Source organism: Impatiens glandulifera, chromosome 3 (assembly GCF_907164915.1).
Source record: "Impatiens glandulifera chromosome 3, dImpGla2.1, whole genome shotgun sequence".
Classification (NCBI taxonomy): Eukaryota; Viridiplantae; Streptophyta; class Magnoliopsida; order Ericales; family Balsaminaceae; genus Impatiens; species Impatiens glandulifera.
Genome location: NC_061864.1, coordinates 25,923,263 through 25,941,857, shown reverse-complemented (window position 1 = coordinate 25,941,857; position 18,595 = coordinate 25,923,263). Strand labels below are relative to the sequence as shown.

General features: G+C 28.3%; 3 protein-coding genes across 3 annotated transcripts; all 3 read right to left on the bottom strand.

Annotated features, from left to right (window-relative positions):
* Positions 1-898: 898 nt before the first annotated feature.
* LOC124932388 (protein Asterix) lies at positions 899-1,730 on the bottom strand. The gene is made up of 3 exons (XM_047473005.1): positions 1,510-1,730; positions 1,310-1,410; positions 899-1,087 (listed from the first exon to the last, which is right to left on the bottom strand). Exons 1-3 carry the CDS (start codon positions 1,666-1,668, stop codon positions 1,027-1,029), a joined length of 321 nt encoding a protein of 106 aa, XP_047328961.1. The 5' UTR covers positions 1,669-1,730; the 3' UTR covers positions 899-1,026.
* An 8,397-nt stretch (positions 1,731-10,127) lies between these two features.
* Positions 10,128-12,164, bottom strand: LOC124928571. The gene is made up of 7 exons (XM_047468809.1): positions 11,932-12,164; positions 11,517-11,596; positions 11,365-11,438; positions 11,031-11,106; positions 10,734-10,946; positions 10,532-10,653; positions 10,128-10,456 (listed from the first exon to the last, which is right to left on the bottom strand). Exons 1-7 carry the CDS (start codon positions 11,950-11,952, stop codon positions 10,248-10,250), a joined length of 795 nt encoding a protein of 264 aa, XP_047324765.1. The 5' UTR covers positions 11,953-12,164; the 3' UTR covers positions 10,128-10,247.
* A 5,150-nt stretch (positions 12,165-17,314) lies between these two features.
* Positions 17,315-18,595, bottom strand: LOC124930080. Its single transcript, XM_047470445.1, has 3 exons — positions 18,335-18,595; positions 18,128-18,229; positions 17,315-17,746 (listed from the first exon to the last, which is right to left on the bottom strand). The coding sequence occupies exons 1-3, from the start codon at positions 18,593-18,595 to the stop codon at positions 17,315-17,317; spliced, it is 795 nt and encodes a 264-aa protein (XP_047326401.1).

Genomic DNA, 18,595 nt, shown 5'->3' with positions numbered 1-18,595 from the left:
CAATTTTTTTTATTAAATAAAAAAAATATTTGTACATTATAATTTTAATTAATATATTTAAAATGTGAATCAGATTATAAGGTTATATAACACCATAATAACAAAACCTTATATCCGATTAATCGGATGTTGCATAACTGTTCGAGAAACAATTTATGCTATAGTTTTTTTTGTTACAATTGGTAATAATGGTGGTGCAACTAGATTAGGTATAAAAATATTTATTTTATTTAAAATTTCTGAGTCTAGAAACATTTCATTTTTTTTCTTTCTATTCTGGCGGTGTCTTTTTCTGTGTTTTCTTTGAACAAGACATTAATCATACTCATGGTATGACCTTAGATAGCTTCTCGTATTCAATTGACAACCATGTCCAATTGAGACATTTGCGTAAATGCGTTTAGAACGAGTTTGAACAATGATAAAATCAACTGCAATAAGAAAATGAAGCCTTAACTTGTTAAGATTTGAGAGGTTTATTGACAATTAGCAACAGGTAGTAGGTCTGACCACTTGATTTTGCAGTTTGAGGAATGTCATAATATATAGAGTAAGATAAGAAAAGAGAAGTTTTGTGACAACCCTCCTGCAGGAAATCGAAAAGTTGAAGAAGACCAGTAACAAAACAAGAGGATGAAGAACTCGTTGTTCAATCTTTGCCCAGTTGTTGGTCTGATGAACAAGAAGAGATTGAGAAATTGAACAACGAACAAGACACATACCTTAGTTTGATAAAAGAAAAATCAACTGCAATTTGCATTTGGAGCCCCATCTGCCCTACCCACAATTTATTAAGAATGGTTTTCAAACATATTATCAGCTAAACAAGCAACTCACAAAGTGTTTCCAAACAAGTCCAATTTATTAATTAGAAAATAAAGCCGAAGAACAACCAATGGAAACAGAAAAAAGGGTTATGATTCATCTGAATAAGTTGTTACACCAAACATAAATATTGAACTATTGTTTGAGAGCAAGGATATAATCAAAAAACTCGATAAATGCAATAATAAAACTCCTAAAAATTTAACTATTCTTCGGTTTAGCAACTCCAAGATAATGGTTCACCAGTCCCATGATAGCAAACCTGAAAATTCATCACACAAGAAAACATACAATCAATCAACCAACCAATTCTTATACTGTAACAAACAAGATCTTCTGGTCTTTCTTTATTAGGGTTTAACCAATCATATTGATTCTGTCATGATTATTCATATACAAAGTTGAGCATCATCATATTCAAAATACCCAATTTACTACTAATCTAGCTTTACCACTAAATGATGATGAATTGAAAAAACCTTACATCATTGCCATGGAGACCTGCTTGAGATCAGTTTCAAAATTCCTCATGTTCACCAATGATTGAGCGCAGCATATGATTGCTAACCAAGAACAAAGCTTGTACTGAACCATTAACAAATAGATAGATAATATTGCAGATTTAGCATATATGACACATAATAACTCAAATTGGAACAATTAACGAATCGATTGAGAGAGAACCTTGAACATGAAGCCGGCAACGCCGAAGATGATCCCGAAAAAACCTGAGTAGTCAATAGGAAGATCTTGAGCAGCGACGACGGGAGCCACATATCGCCTGGCAGCGGCAGGTTGCCGGGGATCATTCACCGGAGACGATGATGAAGTGTTGTGAGACATCTCTCTTTCGATCTATGAAGGTCGGCTGCTGCACAGGGGATCTTCAGATCTGTTTATGTGTGATGTTTTTTTTTTTATTAGTTGATTTTTTTTTTTAGCTATTATTAAAAGTTGAGTTATTGATAAAAATCAAATTAAATTAAAAAAATAATAATAATATTTTAATTAATAATTAATTGATAATATTTAAATAAACGAGTAAGTTATTCAAATAAGATTTAGGTTATGATGATGTTTTTAAGTTTTATTTTTTTGGTTAACTAAAAATACTCATGTTTATTTTAAAATGTAAATAAATAAAAATGGTATCAATTTCTTAAGTGGATCATAAGTGTGATATTTTGTAACATTTATTTTTAATGACACGATTTATTTTTAATGACACGATGCACTCATTAACTATTTTAAATTAACCGTTTTTAATGAAAATCGAATATGAGATTTTTATATTCCGTATAAGGGTCTTATCGTTAAAGTATTCTAATGATTTTTTTAAAACTGAAAATTTATAATAAGTTGATAAAGTAGACCAACATGAAAAAGAAAGCCTATTTTAAAAGAGTCTTAAATAAATTGTTAAACGCATTTGGACTTTATTAACTTTATGTTATTTTTCATTTTGAAGATGTTCTTATTTATGTAAGTTTGGGAAGAATATTATATTTACAACATTTTTTAAAATATTTTTCTTATTTACCATCTAACTTACAATATACTATTTTAACTAGACGGTATTATCTGTTCTCGACATATCTCTGCTTTCCATGTTCTTTCTTACAGGGAAGGGGAAAACAATAACTTTTAAAAAAAAATACGTTTTTACCCCTCCCTTTGAAAGAGAACAAAAAGAGTAGATATCGAGAGCAGAGAATTCTGCCAGTATTTGAACACCTAACTTTTAACATTTTTGTCATATTTACACAAAATGAACAATATTTATATACTCCGTTAATATTTTGCCAGGTGGTGGATACCACAAACTATAATTAATTGTGCCACATCAATATCCACTTTTTTTTAACAAAATTAAAAAATGTAATTTCACTAAAAAAAAAAACAGAGCCTTTAACCTTCTCTTCCCAGTCTTTTTTGTCTCTCATTTTTCTCACTTTAATCGATCATTTCTACTCAAACTTCACATTCCACCATTTCAGGTTTCTTGATGATTGATGATTGATGATGTGAACAATTTTTTTCTATTCCTGCGACATTCGTCACAATTTCTATTCAAACTTCACATTTTTGTTTTAAGTTTCTTGATGATTGATGATGATGTGAACTCTTCCTATTCCCGTGATATTCATCACAATTTTTACTCAAACTTCAAATTTTTGTTTCAGGTTTCTTGATGATGATATGAACTGGTTCTTTCTCTTCCCGTGTCATTTGCCATTTCGCCTAGTTGCATTTTAGGTTGGGTTGTTCTTTATTCTATTTTGATGATTGATGATGATGCTTTTAAATTAAAATATTTTTTGTCACAGTAAATTAGATAATATTTTTCAAATGAGATTTCGTTGTTAGTTGTTGAAATTTGTTTTCGGTCGTAGCTCTAATCCAAGACTTCACCTCAACTAGTAGTCAATATAAACAATGAAGAAAAAATATTTGTCTATATTATTTTTAGATTTTTTTATTACAGAACTGTATATATATAATTGAAAGAACAGTTATGTAATTTTTCTATTATAAAATTGTCGGTACAAATTTGGATTTTAAAATGTTTGTCCTTATTTGTATTTAGAGTTAAAAGTTTTTATAAATTAATCAATTAAGTAATCTAATTTCTATTAATCTACATATTATCATACTTTTATAAATATGTTGTTTTCATAATTGCAAAATGATATTGGACGGAGGTACTTTGATTAGATAATAAAGTTTGAATATGAAAACAATATAAAGAAACTTGAGTTGATGAATGAGTTACAATCGATCTCATTCAAATTGAAGCATTTGGAGAATGAATTGGAGGTGATCTCGAATAAAGTTAATCAATTGGAAAATCACTTATTGAAGATTGAAGTGAAGATGAAATTTGTCAAATATTTATTTATTTGTTTTATGCTAGTATATTTGATGTTTAAAGTGTTCTTAGTACCATAATGGAATAAAAATAGAAATATGCAACATTGTAAGATTTGTGATGAACTCCACATTAGTTAAATTATATGGTCAATAAGATTTGTGATTTGAATTTAATGGTTATTTGTTGGAGTTTATTTTATTACTTTAATATTTATATTAAATGTATTCTAATGTTTGTATTTAATGTATTCTAAGTAAATTATATAGGAAATAAAATAATACAGTTAAAAAATAAGACATTACCCAATATTGAATACTGTTCATGTATTTTTTTTCTCAATTTCATGATTTTAATATTTAGAATATTCATCAATTAACTATATTTTTTTAAATTTTACCTACTTTTCAATACTTTAACAAATACTTCATGCCACAACCAAAACCAATACTTTATCAAACACTTAATCTCTAATCTCCGATTCATTACTTTAACAAATACTTAATGCCACAACAAAACTAATACTTTAACAAACACATCATTCCCGATTCATTAGATTAAATTTTCAATATGTTAACAAATGAGATTTTATAAACTTATTTTATATAATAAACATATAGACACTTATAAAATATAATAATCTAATATTTAGACACTTACATAAACTCCATATGTGACTTACAAAATATAGCAATCTATTTCATCCAACTTAGGATATAATAAAAAGTAATCATCGCTTATAAGTTATTACAAATCCATCAATCAATACTATTTGTATCCAAAAGTTTAACTGCTTTGACCATACAACTTATTTTTCTTCTTATTAACCTTTTCTTGTAAATGTCTAGTTGAGAGTGCTTCGTTACCTCTCCACATAAATCTTGGTGGCTCCTCCGACATAAAAAAAGATCACGAGGTTCCACACCTTGCCTTCTTCAAAATAAAGAGTAGGCATTTCATTATCGTTATCAAGAATTGTAATACCATGTTATAAGTTTTTCGCACCAATTACAACCGTTCACTCTTCTCTACCTCTACCTCCATCTCTTTCGACACCTAGTGAAGTTGTACTTCCTCTTCTAACACTATGTGAGGTATTATTTCCTCTTCCTTTTTCTCGTTTTGACAAGTCTACGGATGTACTTGCACCATTATAATCATGTGTAAATATTCTTATAATTCAACACAAAATATCAGATCAACAAAAATATATTTTCACTACATAACACATATATACTAGTTATTATATAAAATTCTCATTTGTAACCATACAAACAATCATTCTTTCGCAATAAAACCAATTTTAATAGCTATGCAAACAATGCAAATTAAGCTAAACAAGAAAAACCTGTATTTTGTTTTAAGGAGCATTGATTATGCAACCATTTACAATGTCTTGCTCCAATGTATCTGCACATTCATTTTTAGATTAATGCAATAAGGACAAGAAAACTATAGATTAAAACAACAAATGCACATTAAAACAGAACATTTGAAAGTATGAGAATAACAAGAACAACTTTTCACTACATATCAAATAGACCATGCATATATTCATTCTTTCACTATAAAACCAACTATAATAGTTGTACCTCCAACTTCATAGATCCGTGGACATATTCACACCATCGTGACTCTGTATAGATGTGTCTGCACCATTATAGTTCAGTGTAAATGTGTATATACCATCATCATAAGATTAGTATAGTAAGGACAAGAAAAATAAAGATTAAAGTAACAAATGCAGATTAGTTCAAAACAAAATTTGAAAGTATGAAAATCAACAAAAACCTTTTCAATACGTATCACATAAACCATGCAAATATTCATTCTTTCACCATAAAACTAACTTTAATAGTTGTACATGCATTGTCATGGATATGTGTGGATATACCTACACCATCATTACTATGTATAAATGTATTTGCAATATTATAACTGTGTAAATGTTCCAGGTGCATTATTATCAAATTAATATAGTAAGGACAAGAAAATGCCGATTACATAGAAAAAATCATAACATTAAATTAACTGTATTTTTTTTGGCAGAGCATTGGCTATACCACTACCATTTTCCATCCTCTCTGGTTGTGAGCTTCTTGTCCACATTTAGTGCAATGCATAAATATACCTCTTTTAGACATTTTTTCATGAGATTTAGATTCTGTACGAGTATGCCTTCTATTCTTTTTAGGCCTATCAGCCAATCTTCCCACTTTTGACGGTAAATTTTTTAAGTTATGATTAGTATACCAAAACTCGTTCTCTTCAAAGGATTTACGTCAAATGAATATGTTTTCAAGTATGCATATTTCTTGTACCAATGAGAAACATAATCTTCTAGAGTGCCATTATTAGCATGATTAATTGCTAGAACATCATGAACACATGGAATGCCACTTATATTCCATAGTCGACAAGAGCATCTTTCGTTGAAAAGATCAACGGTATGTCTATGGTTACCTTGGGTTATTTCATAACCCTTACTACCACAAAAAAATACGTGACATTCATGATGTTGATATTTACTAACTTCAAGCAATTCTTTGGCCTTGGGTGAGATGTTGTGAGGCCACTTATGCACTAATATGTTATTCTTAATTCTCTTGTTCATGACATTCCTCCTTATCAAATCCAACATAGTGAAAATATATTTATCCATAGCAAAAAAGATATTAGAATTAAAACTTTCACATATATTGTTCTCATCAATATCATATTTCGTTGTCTCATGCTGAAATGCCTTTGTCCATGTTTTTTTATACATAAATAACTTTAGCAGCAAGACCATCCATTAATGTATTCAATTTTAGAAAATTAGATTGGCGTACCAATGCCTTGCAAAAAACTTGTGCTTCGATTCTGGAAAAACAATTTTGACCGCCGCTATTAATCCTTGTAATTATATGAAATCATAAATAATTTAAGAATTAAAAATAAAATGTAAAATAATATTTCTAATTGAAGAAATCAGATCAAAGAATTACCTTTCGCATGTCTGACATAATAGTTAAACCAAAAACATCAAAGAAATTAGATCCAATGTCTTTATATACAAGATAAAAAAAAAACCAACACCATGAGTCTTTGCTCCCGTTTCAACCACAACTCATGTAAGAGGGTACATCCAATTATTCGTATTTCAACCAACTGCAGACAACATTTGACTCTTACAAATAGTTTTCAAAAAATAACCGTCCACTCCAATTATAGGTCTACAAGACTACAACCAGCCAACCAACCAACCCTTCTTCATCACATCAAGCATACATAAATTCTTTGAAATTGTAACTCATTTATTTTTCATCTCTTCTTAATTTCAACTTAGCACTTGAACTAGGATTGCTAGATTTTATCTTCTCAATATAGCTAAATAACTTTTGGTACTATCTCAAACCATCACCTTTAAAGTTTTACAAAACAAGAGTTTTGGCTCTCACAACCTTGGTTTGTGTGACTTCGACATTAAGTTCTATCTTACATAATTCTATGAGAACTTTCAATGTAATTGTATGATATATTTTAATCATCTTCTCAAACTTCAATTCAATGAACTGAGCTGTTATTAAGCCAATTTTGTTATTTGTATAACAAGTATGTTCTGATTGAATAGTCTTGATCATTCAAGTCTTATCAATATTAACCCACATGACCCGTGTGAACTTACCATTATTACATATAGCCTTAATTCTCTTATTGTCAGCATATCTTAACTTTAAAGAAAGTTTTTCTCACAACAATATTCTGTTATTGCAATTTTCACATTTTACTTAGACTTAAAAGTTATGCTAACCATAAATTTGGTATTCCCACTGTCAGTGGACTTATAAATACGTCTTCGATTGTGTTTTCTCATTGGTTCATAAACCAAGTTCTCTAGATTAAAATGTTCATAATAAATATCTTCTTCACCTACTTCATATATAAAGCTTCCACAATCAGAATCATCATAAATATTTTCACTCATATTATCACTTTGTTATTCTTCATTGGGATTTTCGGAATCAGATGGTGGTTTCTCATACATAGAATCTTCATCACTATCTTCTGAAACAAGTTCTTCACGTTCATTGACTTCTTCTTATTAAACTTCTACTTCAGTTTCTTCTTCTTCGACTACTACTTCAACTTCTTCTTCTACTACTATTTTTCTACTACTATTTCAGCTTCTACATCAACTTCTTTTTTCTATATTATAGATCAAACAATGTAATTTTTTATCCCAAAATTTTCTATAATTTCTTGTAAATAAAAATAGATTCTAATTTAAAAACTTTAACTCTAGATACAAATAAGTACAAAATTTTCTTCTTCAATGTCTAATTCTATCTTCATTAAGTCTACATATTAACCTTTCAGTTCGATAATGAATGTTTAAAGTCCAGATTTATTTAAAAAACAACTAGCAATGAATGTTTCCTATATTTAACCTATAACATAAGGATCCTAACTGTAAAATATTTATAAATTAACCAACTGAACACTATGAAATAATATCATTCATATTAATCTACATATTATCACACTCCTATTAATCTGTATAGAGATCCTAACTTTCCTTATTATGTGATAATATTTTATTTTTTAATCTTTGGAAATTCAATTCATTGGAATATTATACAGATTAATAAGAGTATGATAATATGTAGATTAATAGAAATGAGATTACTTCATAGTATTTAATTGGTTAATTTATAAAAACTTCTAACTCTAAATACAAATAAGAATAAACATTTATTAGTTAACATAGAATGAATGTTTAAATCCAAATTTGTACTGAAAGTTTTGTAATAGAAAAATTATATAACTGTTCTTCCAACTCTATTTACATACAGTTCTGTAATAGAAAAATTGTAAAAATAATATAGACATACCTTTTTTCTTCAATGTCCATATTGACTACTAGTTGAGGTGAAATTTTACATTAGGGCTAGGACGGAAAACAAATTTCAACAAATAACAACGAAATCTCCTTTGAAAAGTATTATCTAATTCACTGTCGACAAAAAAATATATTTTAATTTAAAAACATCATCATCAATCACCAAAATAAAATAAAGAACAACGAAACCTAAAATGCAATCAGGCGAAATTGTGAATGTCACGGGAAGAGAAAGAACCACTTTACATAATCATCAATCATCAAGAAACCTGAAACAGAAATGTGAAGTTTGAGTAGAAATGGTGACGAATGTCGCGAGAATATGAAGAATCAGTTCACATCATCATCAATCGTCAAGAAACTAAAACATAAAATGTAAAGTTTGAGTAGAAATGGTGGCGAATGTCGCGGGAATAAGAAAAATATGTTCACATCATCATCCATCATAGAAACCTGAAACGTGAATGTGAAGTTTGAGTATAAATGATGGATTGAAGTGAGAAAAATGAGAGATGATGAGGTTTACAGTTTGAGTTTCTGTTAAAGAGTGGAAGAAAAGACTTTGTTATTTTAGTAAAATTATAATTTTTAATTTTATTAAAAAACATGAATATTGACGTAGCAAAATTAATTATAGGTATCACCTCACAAAACATTATAGGAGTATACAAATTTCGTCCATTTGATGTAAATATGACAAAAATGTTAAAAGTTAAGTGTAAATTGTAAATATGAAAATATTTATAAAGAAAATTGTAAATATGATATTCTTCCCCTTAAGTTTCATGTTCACCTATTGAGCAATAATATATGATTCATGATTCATTTCTTTGGAGTTAATAATGATTTTTATTTGTTTTACATCATTTTGGCACTTTTTTTAGTACCAAATCAATTTGAAAATGTATTTTGTTGTAATTGCCATTAAACACTTCTTCAAATTATTTTTCAAATAGAGTTAACTTGTGAACAAATGATTATTCCATTCGTTTTAAAAATACTCATATTAAGTCTAAATTATATTTATTAAATTCGTAATTCAAATATTATATTGATTAATACGGATTTGATTTCAAATAATATATATTTTTTTATGTTTAATTTTTATTTTTTGTTAATTAATGTTTAATATGTTTACTTTACTTTTCTTTTTTATAAACCACTTTAATTTATAAAAATAGCATTATTTAACTATTATTTAAATATACCTTACAAACAAAGCTTTATGTACTTTATGTCCATGCTGATTTGTTGTGCTAAAATTATTGAAAGCAGATATCTGAACTTCTTGTTGTTGACTGTCCTTTTGATAGGCATTAGAAAGTGTCAAGATGTATTTTATTTTTTTAATATTTAATTTCACATTATCATTATGCCTTGTTTACTTTCAAGCTGACAACTTTCTAGAGATGATAAAATTAAAGATAATAATGATAATAGTTTTGAATTTGTCATTTTGTAATCAGACTGTGGTAGTAATTAATTAAACATGTACAAGTAGAAATATATAAGCTTCTGAAATGAATATAAAAAAGACTATATATAGTTTAAAATAAGCATGAATGCAAATTGCAATAATGTAATAATGTAATATGCAACTTCCAAAAAACACAATATTAGCACTAACTAACACTATTCAAAATCATATGGTTTGTTTAGTTAATGATCAATCTATGTCCCACCTTCTATTCTCTCCAACTTCACATGTTCAAATCCAGGTGGGAAATCACAATTCATGGCAATTGTAGTTGGAAGAGTTGGAGGAAGAAAACTAGTCGACTCCACCACCTGAATCGATGTTGTATTCAGTTCGCTTACAGTTTTATATTTTCTCATTGATCGAAGAACTGCCCACATGAAAGGCCATCGACCCAAATAGTCTGTCAAAACCAACAAACTAGTTACAACTTTCATAGAAAAAGTCTTAAAAAATAACTTCAATTATGGAAACTCACGTTGAGAATCCACTGGAAGAAGCCTCGAACTGAGAACGATCAATTCCACACCATTCATAGTGCTTCTCATTACATAATCATTCGCCCCCATCTGATCCAATATCTGGTGGTATCTGATACATCTAAAATTTAGGAAGAAAAATAAAATTAATATAGACCTTTCAATTATCTCTTATAACCAGAAAGTTAATCAAGAACATACCCAAGATTATGACCGCAGAAGAAATACAACGAAATGTCATCTTTGGTGAACGTATTTATCCCAAAGTTGGATCTAGGAACCATTGTGAGTTTTACTTCTTCTGGCATTTTTAACGAGAACTGATAGATTTTTTTCTTTATTGTTGTTGGAAGATGAGCCTTCAAGTGACACTGAAGATCCATAAAACTTTCATCAAGAATCTTGAACCTTCCTCTAAGACAAAAGAAAATTTATCAGAAGAACAAGCATCATTAAACCACATCCAGTTGTAAATAGAGAACAAATTGTAAAGCTCACTTCCAAGAAAAACATTTAGAAGGGCCCAAAGGAAACTCGACTCGAATTTGGTCAATTCTACTTCCATCCAAATGATCTGCATAATAAGAAAAACTACACTGAATTTGTAGTACATTATAATGTATAAACTTCTTGAATCTAGAGAATTGGAAACAAGGCATATAAGTATGGGATACTGTTATGAGATTATAATATCTTATAATATAATATTAATATAAGTCATACTAGAGTTACAGTATCCTCTAACGTGATTGATGATGGAGTATTAGTTTAATCCAAATAAACCACATCAAACAAACCATTACTACACATGACAGAAACAGACACCACCAACCTTGAGTCTTGATTTGACAGTAATCACATTTCCAATCTTTTGGTGCTTCCATTATGACTTTCTCCATGCAATACCTAAAAGAAATGCAAGAACAATTGATTTTGTAATGTAAGCCCATGGAAATTTGCATTAAACTTTAGTCTTTATCTTACATATGTTCATAAGCATCACAGGAAGAGCAATGAACTAGACAATCATAGCCTTCAACCCCACATATCTGACATACATTAACCTGCAAATCAAGAAGAAAATAAGTCTTTCTTCAATCATCTAACATGCATGTCCTTATAGTTACAGATAATGTTGGTACTTCTAATGGCAGCTGCATAATATCCTTAGATAAATCAGAATGATTAAAGTCTGATTTCGTTTTGTTAATAACGATTCAATCAACATATGTAGATAATCTTTAATCAGGGCTAATCATGCATATATATGAATCGAAAAGAAAGAACTATTGCAATGTAACGAGGTCTACTCTATGAAACCAACAAACCCTATGTAATAGGCTTGCAAATGCGAAGGATTTTAGAGGGTTTTTGTGGAGAAGGGTTTAAAGGGTTTTACCTGGTTGATAATCTGCGCCATTTGCGGGAGGATTGTCGTCGATTCGTTGATGGAACAAGAACAGAAAGAATTCACGGAAAACGAGAAGAGAAGAGACGAGAAGGGTCGGACCTGGTCTGGGACTACTCTCGCCACTGCATTGCTGGGTTGTATTCAAGAATCAGGTTCTTGATAAAGCCCACCCAGTAGGGCCAACTGTACCCTAATTCCAAAAAGTTGAAAAAGAAAGAATTTTTTTCACACCAATTTCCTAGGCAGGAACACTGCCAAAAAAAAAATAAGGTAGCATATCTTAATTTATTTATTCTAATATATTTTTACTTCAATTCAAATTAAAAAATAAATAAATTTTTATTATTCAATATTTTGCAAAATCAAGGTCTTTTTGTTTAGGATTATATAATATTTTCAAACTAATTAATCATATTTATATTTCATTTATTAACTAAAATACTGAGTTAGTTATACCCGATAAACATGTAACATTCATAATTATATTATTCATAAGAGCATAACCTCCGCATGGACAACGTGTAAAAGGCGCGGACAATGTGTAAAAGGGCAGATATTTTTTTATTTTATTTTATGGGTTATATGTAAAAGAAAAGGAAGACAGCGTGTTGAACTCTGATTTTTTTAATTATTATATAATATAATATACTTATAATATATAATATAGGAATATTAGTTATATATTTAATTAATAAATATTTTTTTATTAATATTATAATATACGTGGTCCTATTTTTAAGTGTCTCAACTTTTTAAATTTTTAGGAATATTAGTTATATATTTAATTATAAAAATATTTGTAATATTATAATATATTTTAAATTATAAAAATATTTTATATTTTATTATAATATAAAAATATTAGTGATATGTTTCACACTTCCATAATATCCGTCAAAATGTCAAAATGTTTAAAGTCAAAATGTTTAAAATATTATGTATTTTATTGTACTTGCATTATTCTTGTAATATATATATATATATATAATTATGCTTAATTTTTAAAGTGTTCGGATTGCCGGGTCGAGAGTTGTGGTTAATTTGGATACTTGGGTCGGATTGTGGGTTGACCCGTTTTTAAATTTAAAACGGTTAAAATTAAAATTAAAAATGCGTGGTTAATTTGGATACTTGGGTCGGATTGTGGGTTGACCCGTTTTTAAATTTAAAACGGTTAAAAATAAAATAAAAAATGCTAGAGGTATGTTTCGAACTTGCAACCTAACAAAACAAGTACAACTCTTTAACCAATTAGGCTACAAAGAGTTTATAATTTAAATTCAACACCAAATTTAATAAACGCGGGATGTTTTAATATGAATATAAGTTCAACTTTTTAACTAACTAATCTATATATATATATAATGATGCTAAATTTTTAAAGTGTTCAAATTGCCGGGGGTCGAGAGCTGTGGTTAATTTGGATACTTTGGTTGAATTGTGGGTTGACCCGCCTTTAAATTTAAAACAGTTAAAAATATAATTAAAAATGTTAGAGGTATGGTTCAAACTTGCAACCTAACAAAACAAGTACAACTCTTCAACCAACTAGGCTACTAAGACTTTATATTTTAAATTCAACACCAAATTTGATAAACGCGGGACGTTTTAACATTAATATAAGTTCAACTTTTTAACTAACTAATATATATATATATATATAATGATGCTTAATTTTTAAAGTGTCCGGATTGCCGAGTCGAGATCTGTGGTTAATTTGAATACTTGGGTCGGATTGTGGGTTGACCCACCTTTAAATTTAAAATAGTTAAAAATAAAATTAAAAATGCTAGAGGTATGTTTCGAACTTACAACCTAATAAAACAAGTACAACTCTTTAACCAACTAGACTATTAACACTTTATATTTTATAATCAACACAAAATTTGATAAACGCGAGACCTTTTAATATTAATATAAGTTTAACTTTTTAACTAACTAATATATATATATATATATATAAAATGATGCTTAATTTTTAAAGTGTCCGGATTGTCGCGTCGAGAGTTGTGGTTAATTTGGATATTTGGGTCGGATTGTGGTTGACCAGCCTTAAACTAAAACGGTTAAAAATAAAATTAAAAATGTTAGAGGTATGTTTCGAACTTGCAACATAACAAAAACAAGTACAACCTTTTACCAACTAGGACGTTACTAAAACGGTTAAAAATAAAATTAAAAATGTTAGAGGTATGGTTCGAACTTGCAACCTAACAAAACAAATACAACTCTTTAACCAACTAAGCGACTTTGACTTTATATTTTAAATTCAACACTAAATTTGATAAACGCGAGACGTTTTCACATTAATATAAGTTCAACTTTTTAACTAACTAATCTATATATATATATATAATGATACTTAATTTTTAAAGTGTCCGGATTGTCGGGTCGAGAGCTGTGGTTAATTTGGATACTTGGGTCGGATTGTGGGTTGACCCGCCTTTAAATTTAAAACAGTTAAAAATAAAATTAAAAATACTAGAGGTATGTTTCGAACTTGCAACCTAACAAAACAAGTACAACTCTTTAACCAACTAATTACTAAGACTTTATATTTTGAATTCAACACCAAATTTGATAAACGCGGGACGTTTTAATATTAATATAAGTTCAACTTTTTAACTAACTAATATATATATATATATATATATATATATATATATATATATATATATATATATATATATATATATATATATATATATATATATATATATATATAACGATGCTTAATTTTTAAAGTGTCCGGACTGCCGGGTCGAGAGCTGTGGTTAATTTGGATATTTGGGTCGGATTATGGGTTGACCCGCCTTTAAAAATGATAGAGGTATGTTTCGAACTTGCAACCTAACAAAATAAGTACAACTCTTTAACCAACTAGGCTACTAAGACTTTATATTTTAAATTCAACACCAAATTTGATAAACGCGGGACGTTTTAACATTAATATAAATTTAATTTTTTATCTAACTAATATATATATATATATAATAATGTAAAGTAAATGAATACTTGGGTTGGATTGTGGGTTGACTCACCCATAAACTTAAAACGGTTATAAAAAAAATTAAAAATATTATCCGTAATTTTTTTTCACGATTTTTTATATTTTTAATCGTGTAAATGCACGGGCTAAATGCTAGTGATGCTTAATTTTTAAAGTGTCCAGATTGCCGGGTCGAGAGTTGTGGTTAATTTGGATACTTGGGTCGGATTGTGGGTTGACCCGCCTTAAACTTAAAACGGTTAAAAATAAAATTAAAAATGTTAGAGGTATGTTTCGAACTTGCAACCTAACAAAAACAAATACAACCTTTTACCAACTAGGCTACTAAGACTTTATATTTTAAATTCAACACCAAATTTGATGAACGCGGGACGTTTTAACATTAATATAAATTCAATTTTTAACTAACTAATATATAACGATGCTTAATTTTTAAAGTGTCCGGATTGTCGGGTCGAGAGTTGTGGTTAATTTGGATACTTGGGTCGAATTGTGGGTTGACCCGCCTTAAACTTAAAACAGTTAAAAAAAATAAAAAATGTTAGAGGTATGTTTCGAACTTGCAACCTAACAAAAACAAGTACAACATTTTACCAACTAGGCTACTAAGACTTTATATTTTAAATTCAACACCAAATTTGATGAACGCGAGACGTTTTAACATTAATATAAATTCAATTTTTTAACTAACTAATATATAATGATGTTGAGTAAATGGATACTTGGGTCGGATTGTGGGTTGACCCACCCATAAACTTAAAACGGTTACAAATAAAATTAAAAATGTTATCCGTATTTTTTTTTCACGGTTTTTTATATTATTACTCGTGCAAATGCACGGACTAAATGCTAGTGTTTTTAAAAAATGTAATTTTATAATAATTTTAAAAATGTAATTTTATAATACTTAAAATACTATTAAATAAAAATAACATTTTAATTATTCAGAGAAAAAAGCGAAAGCATTGCAGTGTTTTGATCAAGTATAACATGTGTCACTTTCAGCTGAGGTGAAAGATTGATTTGACAAAATAAAAAAAGCAGAATGCCCGATAATAATCGCCCTTGAAAATGCATAAAAAAAATGTTTCTAGTAAAAAAACATAAATATCAATGCGTCATAAATTTTGAGATCTAGCTCAAAGTTGTCTTTTTTTTTTTTTTTCTCTCCCTCGTTTGTAATGATTGAATGCTTTTTATGTTCTTTTTTTTTATATATATAAAAATTGACATCTAAAAAAATATTACATATATTTTTAATTTATAAATATTATTTTGATAACCGAAAATTTAAAAAACTCACACCGATGATATCATATGGTATTGATAATTTCGGTATCAATATTATACTTTACTGATTTGTTTGATATACCAACAAAATCAATATTTTTAAAATTTTGTCCTACGATCTTTTGATAAATAAAAAATATCAATAATTTTCTCAACCCATTAATACAATTATGTTTAATTAATGCTTGATTTAAAAAAAAAAAACCAACAAACTAAATAATTTTACATTTATCTTATTTGAAAATATATTTTGTATCTAAACTTTAAAAGTACACTTTTGAATCTATTTTTAGTTTTTTTACCAAATATACGTTCAGAATTAATATATATTGATTTTTTTTATTAATTACCTAGACTTATTTTTTAATCACTAAAAATAATTAAATTAATCAATCTAAATTATTTGCAAACTGTTATTCTGTTACAAAGACCAAAGAAATTATTTTTAACTAGAAATTATACATTTTAAATATATGGTTAAAAATGTTACTAATATTTTAAAATACATTAAAGTTTTTCATTTTCATTATATTATATTTTAGTATTTTACAACTCATTTTTGTAATATACTTTATAATATTAACTTAAAGTAAACTCCTACAATTCAATCTCAATATTTAATTTTACTAATATACAAACAACTATTTTAATTGTAAACATTCAATTTTGAGGACATTGCTTCACATTTCAGAATCATGCATAACCCAATTACAAAAAAACAATCATTTTAAAGTTTTGAAAGTTCAAAAATAAACCAACTATAAATAGTCGATTCAAACCTAATAGATAACAAAAATAAGTTTAATTCATCAATCAATCTTCCAATCTTCTGCATCTGGAAACAAAACCAATAAATACATTAGAATTCATGTATAGTTAATCAATAAAATGCAGCATATTAATCTATAATATTTTAATTTTATCTTAAAAGCATCCTAGTGAGAAACATAAAATTAAAAGTTATTCTAAACTACTTCAATTAAAATATACTAATGCCAATGCATCTCCCCCTATTAACAAAAAAAAAAAGAAAATATTTTAATTGAAAAGATACAAACAACTTACCTTTTATCATTGTGATGAACTTGGAAGATTCTGACTCATGAGAATCTTAGAATTATGCAATGCCTCAACAAGGTCTCGAAGCACATCAATCTGCATTTGCAAACTCCCCTTTTCTTTAGTTTCAATCTGTTGTTGTAAATCCTGCACTTTAATTGCATCGCGCTGTTTTTCGAGTACTTCTTTCAGTTTTGCAATTTCTTCATCTTTCTCATCACTTTTCAATTGTAAATCTGCCACTGACTTCTTCATTCTCAAGCCTTCTAAATTATGTTTGCTCGTGGACGAGCCTTGGTCTAACATACGTTTCTTACCCACGTACCCCAAACCTAAAACGCGACCATTTGTGGGTCCACCGGCTGCTTCAACCCACATTTCTTCTTCTGATTTCTTTTCATTTACTACAGTTTCTTGTGTTTTATAGAGTTCTTTAAACGATTTCTGCACACACAACAAAAAATCAATTGTAGAAATTAATATAAGCCACTATTTCATAAGGAAATAGAGAACATTACAAGTCTAAGTTCTTTATATTACTATTAGTGTTACAATAAATGAATTCAAATAATTGATTTGTATGATGACTAATTATTAAAAAATCATTCTACATCTAAACACAATCAAGGTAATTACACATATCACTTTACAATGTATACTAGTTGTATTTTAAGATAATCACAACAATGATAAATATTAACAATAGTAAAGATGAATGATGTTTGTAAACATACAAAACAGATTGGTTAATTTTAAATATCAAAAATAGTAAAGTGAGTTTAATTAAAAAAGATAGCAAAAAAATGAGTTTAATTTGTAACATACCGCTACTTTTGCAGCCATGTCCCCGCTCCAACTCCCATCTTTCTTTTTATGAGTTCTAGTGAATAATTCCAACACGGTTGGTGGTCTTCCAAGTTCCATGGTCTAAAAATTTACCAAATCAATGGTTAATAATTTCAATGATCTGAAAATTAATATTTCAGATGTTAAGAAGTGCAGCATCAAACTTTTATTTGGTGTATTACTAACCAATCTCCGTCGATGTTCGTTTGCGTTTATTGACCCTCCACAATATGAAGCCCCACCATCGATTTTATACTTTTGTCTGTGACCCTGAGCTTTGTTGCATTTTTTAATGTACTTATCATCATCAAAATTAGTTTTCATTACCGCCCAGTCTTCTAGGGTTACATGTGAGGGCCTTTTCAAAAGCTTTTTGGCACGAGTCACAAAATTTCGAATCTTTGCACTAGCTTTTTTCTTAAACATCTTGTTCACATCACCCTCCAT

Coding starts and splice junctions, on each gene's coding strand:
- LOC124932388 (XM_047473005.1), bottom strand. CDS start 1,668: ATGTCTCACAACACTTCATCATCGTCTCCGGTGAATGATCCCCGGCAA. Junction 1,411..1,509: donor TTGCCGGCTTCATGTTCAAG/GTTCTCTCTCAA, acceptor TTAATGGTTCAG/TACAAGCTTTGTTCTTGGTT. Junction 1,088..1,309: donor CAGGTCTCCATGGCAATGAT/GTAAGGTTTTTT, acceptor ATGAATTTTCAG/GTTTGCTATCATGGGACTGG.
- LOC124928571 (XM_047468809.1), bottom strand. CDS start 11,952: ATGGCGCAGATTATCAACCAG. Junction 11,107..11,364: donor CTGTCAAATCAAGACTCAAG/GTTGGTGGTGTC, acceptor CTTATTATGCAG/ATCATTTGGATGGAAGTAGA. Junction 10,947..11,030: donor TCTAAATGTTTTTCTTGGAA/GTGAGCTTTACA, acceptor CTTTTGTCTTAG/AGGAAGGTTCAAGATTCTTG.
- LOC124930080 (XM_047470445.1), bottom strand. CDS start 18,595: ATGGAGGGTGATGTGAACAAGATGTTTAAGAAAAAAGCTAGTGCAAAG. Junction 18,230..18,334: donor ACGAACATCGACGGAGATTG/GTTAGTAATACA, acceptor GTAAATTTTTAG/ACCATGGAACTTGGAAGACC. Junction 17,747..18,127: donor ACATGGCTGCAAAAGTAGCG/GTATGTTACAAA, acceptor TTGTGTGTGCAG/AAATCGTTTAAAGAACTCTA.